This window comes from Protomyctophum parallelum (assembly GCF_964188405.1).
Source record: "Protomyctophum parallelum genome assembly, chromosome: 13".
Taxonomy (NCBI): Eukaryota; Metazoa; Chordata; class Actinopteri; order Myctophiformes; family Myctophidae; genus Protomyctophum; species Protomyctophum parallelum.
Genome location: NC_139708.1, coordinates 8032102 through 8042960, shown reverse-complemented (window position 1 = coordinate 8042960; position 10859 = coordinate 8032102). Strand labels below are relative to the sequence as shown.

At 48.1% G+C, this 10859-nt stretch overlaps 1 protein-coding gene across 1 annotated transcript; it reads left to right on the top strand.

Annotated features, from left to right (window-relative positions):
* Positions 1-3994: 3994 nt before the first annotated feature.
* Positions 3995-5551, top strand: LOC310868453 (tubulin-specific chaperone E-like; the record flags this gene model as incomplete). Its single annotated transcript, XM_083778911.1, has 1 exon — positions 3995-5551. One exon carries the CDS (start codon positions 3995-3997, stop codon positions 5549-5551), a length of 1557 nt encoding a protein of 518 aa, XP_083635037.1.
* Positions 5552-10859: the final 5308 nt, after the last annotated feature.

Below are 10859 nucleotides of genomic sequence, written 5' to 3'. Positions count from 1 at the left end.
CATAAGGACAATGCAGTGGAAGCAGCAACTCTTAATCAGTATGTTCAAATGCCAAGGAGTACAAGTGAGTTTTCAGATGTGATTTAAACACAGACAAGGATTGAGAAGCTCTGACATGAGGTGGAAGTTCATTCCACAGTGTGGGTGCTACAACAGAAAATGACCTATCCCCCCGGGATTTCAGCTTTGATTTAGGGATCTTGAGAAGTGACTGGTCAGTCGACCTCAGGGCTCTTGTCGATACTTTGGTAGTTACAAGTTCCGAAATATAGACTGGTGCCAACCCATTTACAGATTTAAAAGCAAACATTAAAATCTTAAACTGGATCCTGTAGCGCACAGGAAGCCAGTGTAGGGAGGCAAGGATCGGGGAGATGTGGTCATACTTCCGTGTCCCTGTTGAGAGGCGAGCGGCCGCGTTTTGGACTAACTGAAGTCGTGGCAGACAGGCTTGGGTAACACCAACATACAGTGCATTACAGTAGTCAAGTCTCTAGCTTGTTTTAGAGAACTCCAGTCTTCTCTGGTTTAGTCAGTTTAGTTGTGTTTCTAATACACAACAGGAGCCTTTTTCTTTAATATGGAACAGGGAAGTCAAGAACGACGACAACGTTTTGATGTCAGATTACTGATTTCCGTCAGGTGATGACCTCAGGTGAAGATGACCTGATGAAGATGTAATCTGACAATGGGTGGATTGGCATAATGACAATGGGCCACCACAATAGGTCACACGGCTGCAACAGCAGCATCACATCCCTATACCAAGCTATAGCAAGACACTATACTGTAGGTTATCGCAAGTTATAGCTGTTCTCTAAAAATTAAGCCTACAGTCTACACTCTACACACACGAGAATGGCCTGATGCAAAAAAGAAATGATCTAGTGTAGGGTGTCAATATCTATATAGAAAGGGAATGTGTGATATTTTAAGAGGTTTATTGCTTACCTTATTCAGAGAAGCTCACATCGACAACCTGTTGCTCTTTACAAGCTCCCTGTGTCATGTACAGTTATGCATGGCGGCCCTCCATGATATGGAGAATGATCCCATGTGTGACTTATGTTGCCTTCATGTTTGATCCTTTCATTTTGCCTGTCTTTTGTTAGGTAAGGTCCAAGGTCTCCTCCAAAAAGCAAGCATCAGAAACAAAAAAAGGGACTTTTTAGCTGCACTCCTTGCTTTTGTTGAGACCAAAGTAACACAAGATTGACCATTTCAGACGGTGTTTCCCACTGCAGTGTCTTCTAACAAACCTCTGCTTGGAGGCAGCCATTGTTTAAAAAGCAGGTGTACTTGTAATGGGCAGTGTTGCCAGATTTTGCAAGAGAAACAAGCAACCAGATCTATGAAAACAACCCCAAAAGAAATGACCACATTAACCACATTTATAGTTATACAACAGCTATTTGAAAATAGCACATATATACAAAATTATACTTTTCACTGTGCTGTACTTGTACTGTACATTGACAATAAATTTAATCTCATCTCATCTCATCTCAAAGTGAATGGAAGCCGATTTGGAACTGGTCGGAATAACGTGTTCCTTCCACACGCTGCGTCCGGCTGGGGAAACTCCCCCCCATCAGGTGAAAAGAAGCAGCTTGGACTCCTCATGCATAGGAGGCGGCATGAGGTCAGTCCACTCTGGTTGGCAGAGGAAGTGTAGCGCCCAGGATTACATTGGCACTGGGTGAAAAAACTGGTGGGCAAAGAAAATAAAAATAATAATATTTTTTCATCTTTATTCTAAAAGATAGGGAGGGCCCTTTATTATACCAGGAAACATGCTACCACACATACAATAAAACATCTTCTGGAATCCACCTGCAACTGATTTGTTACAATCAGCTGCAGGTGTTCATGCCCACAGACGCGCACACACACACACACACACACACACACACACACACACACACACACACACACACACACACACACACACACACACACACACACACACACACACACACACACACACACACACACACACACACACACACACACACACACACACACACACACACACACACACACAAGCCACCGAATATGTAGTGTATAAGTTTAAGAGAGAGAGAATGAACTTTATTCATTCCTCAACATCATACTCTTTAAAACAGATAACAGAGGACAGAGTCTTTTTGGTCTCTGTCTTTCTGTGTATCAGCCAGAGACCAGTCAGCAACAGCAGTAAAAGCAGGAGCACACATCCTACTCCTACAGTCCTACCCACCATCATGGGCCCGGGCATTAGAGAGTCTGGAAGGGAAAAGATTATAAAATAATAATTTTGCAGTTGATTTTTCTTCAATGAAAACAAAGCAATTAACAATCACAAACACATACAGTACAGTACCGGTAAGTGTTTGTGATTGTTAATTGCTTTGGTTTCTTTTGTTGTTCTTTAGTTATTTGGAGTGTTAACTTTTATTGGATGATGTGTTTTATTGCTTTTTTATTTGAGATGAGACATAGGCTATGACATCCATTCTCACCTGGACCACAGTCGCCTCGACCAAAGTATCGACACTGAGTTAGAGACGTTTCATTTCCTGAACAACCAACAGCCATCCAGATTGGACCATACCCTCGGCCAAAATGGGCATTTCCAGGGGCACTCTGTGCCGTCCCACAGTTGAGCTCTCTGCAAACCACCTCCGCATCTTTCAGGTCCCAGTAGTCATCACAGACTGTTCCCCAGCTGTTGTTATGATAGATCTCCACTCTTCCAGAGCACGGAGAAGAAGATCCGGCTAATATGATCCGGACAGCTTCTATAAAAAAGAATAATCATGATCATAATCTGAATGAATGAATGAATGAGAATTCCTCATTTACATTTTTATTTAACAAACTTTTGCTTACCTCCATAGCGGGAAAAAGACACTGTAGGTGAAAAACAGAGCATGTCGAGTTACTTTCAAAGTTTGCAGGAGGGGCCCATTTCACACAATATGCCACTGATCATGAACTCACTGTCCGATTGGAGTCAAACGTTGCACACACACTCAAAAGATAAGGTACACTCAGAAAACTTAAAACATAATTTTAACACTTCACAATGTCAACGTTGAAAAATAAAACCTGGCACTCACTCATGTTCAAATACAGGAATGTTCTCCATATTACGAGTCCCATAGTGGAGAGACTGTTAAGGTCTTCTCTGTCACTCTCCAGTGGAGTTGAAGACTGAACTAGGAAGATGTGAGTTCTTTAATGTGAATGCTCATATGAAACTGTTTGTGCAAGTTATGAGACTTCCTCTTTCTGACATCTGCCATTTACATTATCTGCAGGTGTATTTAGCGTAAAGTCATGCTGTGAGTGTGGGTCCAATTAAAGAAAAGTAACAATCGATTAACTGATAATCGATGATCAAGAATAATGTGGTTCCTGGTCTGTGTGCTCAAGAAATGTCTTGGGTATGAGAGTGAGAGATGGAATACAGGATAGAGTAGACTCAGTGATCCGTGAGACAAAAGGTTTGTATGGAAAGGAGCCAGGTGAGATGATCCAAATAAAGTTTTATTTACACTACGTTGTGTGCATTGTGTAACATACCGAAAACAGCAGATCTAAAAGCTCACATGTCGTAGATCCCCTATTTTTGGTGAGGGACCAATTCATGTAGCAAGGTGCCCCAAACAGTTGCAAGTTCCGCCATGACGCTCGTGAAGCCATTTGTAGACTCAGCCTCGGGGCTTAATGGGATAATGTGTCTCTTATCCTCTGTGGTGTGTCTTGATATCTTAATGCTTGTTTTATGTAAGCACTTTGTGAATTGCCTTGTTGATGACATATGTGCCATACAGATAAATGTGCTATGACAAGTGTTGCACAATTCTCTGATCAATCTCTGAATTCTGATCATCGGTGTTGTTTGGCAATGGCATGTGTTGCGTGTGACGTCAGCCCAGGACCCCTGGACAGCCTATATAAGGTCATCAATGTTAGGAGAGCAAAGTTGCAATAGGACCAGACCGCCATGATGTCTGTTGTAGACACAGGAGAGGCTCCCGCTGACGCACTGGGCAGGCGGGTGTCTTGCAGTGGAGAGCGCGGCACAGTTCGGTTTGTGGGAACCATCCCTCCGACGGAAGGGCTTTGGCTTGGCGTAGAATGGGACAACCCCTTACGAGGCAAACACAATGGAACACACGAGGGAGTGCAGTACTTTAAATGCACGCATCCCAACGGAGGATCCTTCGTCCGGCCCAAGAAGGCCAGCTTTGGGGTGCACTACGTGACCGCCATCAGGGAGCTGTACGCGGACATGGGCGAGGAGGTCTCAGCAGTCGATAAGGACGAGACCATAAGCATGTGTGTCAAAAGGCTAAAGAGTCTTCAGGTGGTGTCGTTGAGGATGAAGGAGGTGTGTGCGTCCGGCTCTGGGGACGACATCAAGACGATCACGCCTCATGTTCGGTGTCTGGACCTGGGAGGAACGTTGCTGGGCAGCTGGGATGACGTGGCGGACATCACCCAGCACATGGAGCGACTACAACAACTCCTGCTGTGCTACAGCAGACTACGCCTGCCCTCCGACCCGCTGACTCGACGGCACGCATTCTCCGGTCTAAAGATCCTCTCCCTGCAGAACTGCGCCCTCACCTGGTCGCAGATCCTACAGTGCGCCCCCATGTGGCCTCAGCTGGAAGAGCTTTACGTCAAAAACAATGCCATCACACAGCTGCAGAGGCCAGTGGGCGTCCTGGAGTCGCTGAAGCTGTTGGATCTGTCCTGCAACCAGATTGCTGAGGACAGTGTGCTTAGTCTGTCACAACTGCCCAGACTGAACAACCTGAACCTGTCCAGGACCGGTCTGTATGCCCTTCGGTTCAACGATGTCCCTCCCGGTTGTAAAACGTCTATGTTCCCTGTGCTAAAGACCCTGCTTCTGAATCACAACAAAATATCCGAGTGGTGCGCGGTGAACGAACTGGACAAGCTGCAGAGTCTGTCGGAGCTGTCATTTCGATACAACCCCGTCCAGAGCCTAGCAAAGAGCGTACAGGCTGCAGATGTGATGTTGATATCCAAACTCGGCCAGCTGTCCATCCTCAACAAGGTCCAGATAACGGCTCCGGACCGGAGGTCGGCAGAGCTCGTCTACCTCAAGATATTCGGGGAGGCTTGGCTTCAGGCAGGCGGTCACCGAGGCCCGGGGGAGAGCCGACCCAGCACCCAGTTCACATCAGAACACCCCCGATATCAGAGCCTGATAGACAAGTTAGGACCTCCAGATGACAGTGAATTCGAGGAGGAGAAGCCGTATGCTCTGAAAAACCAGCTAATGAACATCACATTTGTTTGTCCAGGCAAAGCCGACCAAAAACCCATCGTCAAGAAACTCCCGGACTCCATGCTGGTCCAGAAAGTGAAGAGACTGTTGTACAGACTACTGAAGGTGCCCGGAACACAACTACAGCTCTCCTACACCAGCGCAAAGATCCAGGGCACAGAGATCCTGATTGACAATGACCAGAAGTGTCTCGATTTCTACTCCATTGAAGATGGAGACACGGTGCTGGTCCGCTGGGCATGACGACACAGCTTCACACATACACATTACAACATCCAACAAGATCGCTTTCTTCTTGGCTTTTTAGCACACGGCCAAAACCCCATAAGCATCTTCACTGAACAATCAACAACAGCTTGAGCAGCCTACTGCACAGCACAAACAGCCTACTGCACAGCACAAACAGCCTACTGCAGCCTACTGCACAGCACAAACAGCCTACTGCAGCCTACTGCACAGCACAAACAGCCATGGTTCCATCCAGATGTACAGTAGATGCTGTGCCAGTTGACCCCACAACCCCCCCGAGGGCGGTTCTTCTAAATCCTACGTTTTCTTAGTCATTGGTGCTCAACTTGTTCATGTCAAGGACCCCCAAAATTATGTATTTGGCCGGATGCCAATCTCGAAATATTTTGTTCCAGGGACCCCCAGAAGCAAAGATTTGAGTTAAATATTTGCTTTACACACACACACACACACACACACACACTTCATAAGACACAGCAGATCTACAAGCTCACGAAGTGACGTGCTGAGCTTGCATATCTGCTATTGTTGGTTGCACATAGTGTCACACACTGCAAATAGCAGCTCTATAAACGACGTGGGTTGTTCTTGTATGATGCGCAACTAAGTGTAAATGAGACTTTATGCATCCGTTTATCATAAAACAACCTACCCGATGACCTCACCACAGACACATGGGGGTGGGCACGGGGGATACTCTCTTTTTTCCCCCCACATCTCACAGATCCAAAATGTCTCACTTGATCAGATAGAACGTTGGCCGGATGGCCGGTCACTAGTACACACTAAGTGCCATTAAATCCAAACTAAGGAAGTCAGGGAGGCGCTATCACTTCCCTGTGGCTACAAGGCCACAAGGAAACTAATTTCCATGTTCACACCTTCAAATGGACAGGTTATAAACCTGCCACAGCAGGTTTACTCCAACAGCCAACGGCCACTGTCTGGTACTCCAGACTGTGGTCTTGTGGTTAAAGTGTCCTCCCTGAAACTGGGAGGTCGGTGTTCGATATTTTTTGACCAATCACAGCACTTTTCAATCGTTTCATTCACGAAGAATGTAAACAGATTTGTAAAGCGTCAACATCATTTCCTTGAGCGGTACTTCTGCGGTATACTTCCATCAAATTTCAGCAATGCACTCTACAGCGTATATACGAGACCAGCGTGGTTGATGCAGACAGCCAGACAGATTTTATGTTGGGTCGTTTGTATCTTATTCCTTCCATCTGTGTTACATGTTTACTCCTTTTTTATTACCGTATTTTTGAGGGGTGCTAGCCCCTCCCATGACTAGTTTAGAGTGTTTGTGTAAACACACATTGTGAAAACACTATCCCTAGTAGGATCAATAAAGGCCTATATCTAGTACAGTAGATTTCCTAAAGAATCACTTTAAGCCACATGGGAGCGTGTCTTCAACTATTGTGTGCAACCAACCTCTTCGTTGTTGATTCTAAGGTTGATTCTAAAAATGTGTTGCTACATCAGTGGTGCCCATTCTGACCGGGCACCCATTTTGGTGTTGGCATCATGTTATGCTTTAGCTATTGAAAAATAGCAGATCTACAAGCTCATATCGCGCCACCGAGTGGCGCGATACGAGCTTGTAGGTCTGCTATTTTTTGAAAAATCGAAGAACGACTGACATTTTTAGAATCTGATCTCGGGTCAGAATGGGTTCATCAGACCAGTGTGTGCCCAGTGGAAACCTTGTATGAATCTGATCTCAGGTCAGAATGGGTTAAAATGTTTTCATGTCAAGAACCCCCAAAATGTGTATGTATTTGGTCAAATGTATGTCGGGCTAGGGCTGAAATGCAATCTGAAATCTGTTGACTATTAATGTAACCTTAATTTGTGTAAATAATTATGTGAGGTGCCCTTTTTCCACCCATGAGAATCTGCCCCCAAAATCTCTGCATGGCCCTGCACTCATTACTGGTAATAACAGGAAATATTTTATGGCTTGGGTCCAGCACAGACTGTTATTAAACTTACATCATCATGTAGTTTCTTCTCCAGCAGTCACTTCTCCAAATGCTTATTCAAGTTGTAGGCATTTATAATTGGCTGTTGGCAAAAAGTAAACACATTTACATCATCTACTCAATATTTCACAATTTAAGCTGACTGTCTAGTCTAGGATATACTGTATTGTGCTGATTATAAGGCGACCCCCATTTTTCCTACTCATTTGTGGAAAAATCACATTGAATGTCAAATAAGTCTAGTGCCTGATTATAATACAATGCAGAACAATAGGGTACTGTATGAACATACTGAATTGAAACTCGGAACCTCAAAATTGGAAATAAAATGTTTGTCATTCTAACGGTGTACCTATGATACAAGACTCACTCCTGTTACATGTGTGTGTGTGTGCGCGTGTTGAAATGCAGAGAAATACAGAGGTCTCTTTACTTTCATCAACAGTGTTTATTATTACTTGTTCTGGTAACGCGGTTTTGTCCAGTAAAAGATGTCTAGCAAGAGGATTCTTGTTCAACTCCAAGCAGACCATACCTCAATGATCCACACACACACACACACACACACACACACACACACTGGCACATACACATGCACACGCATGCTCTCTTTCTCGCTCACACACACACACACACGCAGACACACACAAACTCACTATGCCAATGTCGCCTCACCCACCTACTTTCTCTGACCTGCTACAAATATAACCATCATACAGTATTTACACACACACATTCAAATATATACAGAAAAAAACGTGCGCTCAAGGACAATCTCTCTCTCTCTCACACACACACACACACACACACGCTCGCACGCACGCACGCCCGCCCGCCATTCTCAGTACATACAGTACAGCCAGTCAGGAAGGTGCAGGTCAAATGAGCATTAAGTCAACTGCAGAAATGTCCACACAGGTTGTTGTCCTGTAGAGTGGTGGTTCCCATTCTTCACGCTGTCCCAACAGCCACTGGATAAAGGAGGAATAATTATCCACAACAAGCAGGACAAGGCATCAGACTTGTTACATTACTTAACCCATTAAGACCGGGAACGCATCCACGTCACTACATTAGCCATTATTTTATACTTAGCTATCGATAAGAAAAAGTCCTTCTGCACACCTACAATGGACAGGTGGGTCGGATAACTGGAACTGAGAAGTAGAGAAAAAAGAATCCCGCACACTGTCTTCACTTGAGTTTAGATTTATTGATCAACGTTTCGGTCGTGAAGGTCTGACGACCGAAACGTTGCTCAATAAATCTAAACTCAAGTGAAGACAGTGTGCGGGATTCCTTTTTCTCTAATACTTAGCTATTGAAAAATAGCAGATCTGCTATTTTTTGATAAATCATGAAAACCTTTGAATATATATATTCTTTCATAGCGAATGTTTTTAACTCAAATATTTGCTTCTGGGGGGGTCCCTGGAACAACATATTTTCAGATGGTGTCGGCGGGCAAATGCAGATATTAAATTGTTGGGGTTCGACATTAAAAAGTTTGACCACCACCGATATAGAAACATAGGGTTTTTGTTTCTTCTGAAACGTAATGGTCAGGTCTTAATGGGTTAAGAGGGTGATGGGCAGGGAACGGGGCGCGGGGCAGAGGGATGAGAGGGTGATGGGCACAGGGGAACGGGGCGCGGGGCAGAGGGATGAGAGGGTGATGGGCAGGGGGGAACGGGGCGCGGGGCAGAGGGATGAGAGGGTGATGGGCACAGGGGAACGGGGCGCGGGGCAGAGGGATGAGAGGGTGATGGGCACAGGGGAACGGGGCGCGGGGCAGAGGGATGAGAGGGTGATGGGCACAGGGGAACGGGGCGCGGGGCAGAGGGATGAGAGGGTGATGGGCACAGGGGAACGGGGCGCGGGGCAGAGGGATGAGAGGGTGATGGGCAGGGGGGAACGGGGCGCGGGGCAGAGGGATGAGAGGGTGATGGGCAGGGGGGAACGGGGCGCGGGGCAGAGGGATGAGAGGGTGATGGGCAGGGGGGAACGGGGCGCGGGGCAGAGGGATGAGAGGGTGATGGGCACAGGGGAACGGGGCGCGGGGCAGAGGGATGAGAGGGTGATGGGCAGGGGGGAACGGGGCGCGGGGCAGAGGGATGAGAGGGTGATGGGCACAGGGGAACGGGGCGTGGGGCAGAGGGATGAGAGGGTGATGGGCACAGGGGAACGGGGCGCGGGGCAGAGGGATGAGAGGGTGATGGGCAGGGGGGAACGGGGCGCGGGGCAGAGGGATGAGAGGGTGATGGGCAGGGGGGAACGGGGCGCGGGGCAGAGGGATGAGAGGGTGATGGGCAGGGGGGAACGGGGCGCGGGGCAGAGGGATGAGAGGGTGATGGGCAGGGGAACGGGGCGCGGGGCAGAGGGATGAGAGGGTGATGGGCAGGGGGGAACGGGGCGCGGGGCAGAGGGATGAGAGGGTGATGGGCACAGGGGAACGGGGCGCGGGGCAGAGGGATGAGAGGGTGATGGGCACAGGGGAACGGGGCGCGGGGCAGAGGGATGAGAGGGTGATGGGCACAGGGGAACGGGGCGCGGGGCGGAGGGATGAGAGGGTGATGGGCAGGGAACGGGGCGCGGGGCAGAGGGATGAGAGGGTGATGGGCAGGGGGGAACGGGGCACGGGGCGGAGGGATGAGAGGGTGATGGGCAGGGAACGGGGCGCGGGGCAGAGGGATGAGAGGGTGATGGGCAGGGAACGGGGCGCGGGGCAGAGGGATGAGAGGGTGATGGGCACAGGGGAACGGTGCGCGGGGCAGAGGGATGAGAGGGTGATGGGCAGGGGGGAACGGGGCGCGGGGCAGAGGGATGAGAGGGTGATGGGCACAGGGGAACGGGGCGCGGGGCAGAGGGATGAGAGGGTGATGGGCAGGGGGGAACGGGGCGCGGGGCAGAGGGATGAGAGGGATGAGAGGTTTAGTTGAGCCAAAACAGAAGATGGTTGATCTTCTGTGTCTTTTGGAGCAACAATGGGAACGTCTGCTTGTCTTTCGAGTCTCAGCGTGTTGTGGAATACTTTCCTCTTAGTCTCTCTCTCTTCTCTCCCTCATTAATCATTGTTTTGATTTGTTTGTTTGTGACCCATCTCTGACATCTTGAGAGCCCATATGAGGGCTGTGACCCCAGGTTGCGAACCACCGTCGTGGTGGTGAAGTGTTGTAAAAGCGGACAGAGTCTCTGCCAGGACCTTAACCACCGTCGTGGGGTGGAGTGTTGTAAAAGCGGACAGAGTCTCTGCCAGGACCTTAACCACCGTCGTGGGGTGAAGTGTTGTAAAAGCGGACAGAGTCTCTGCC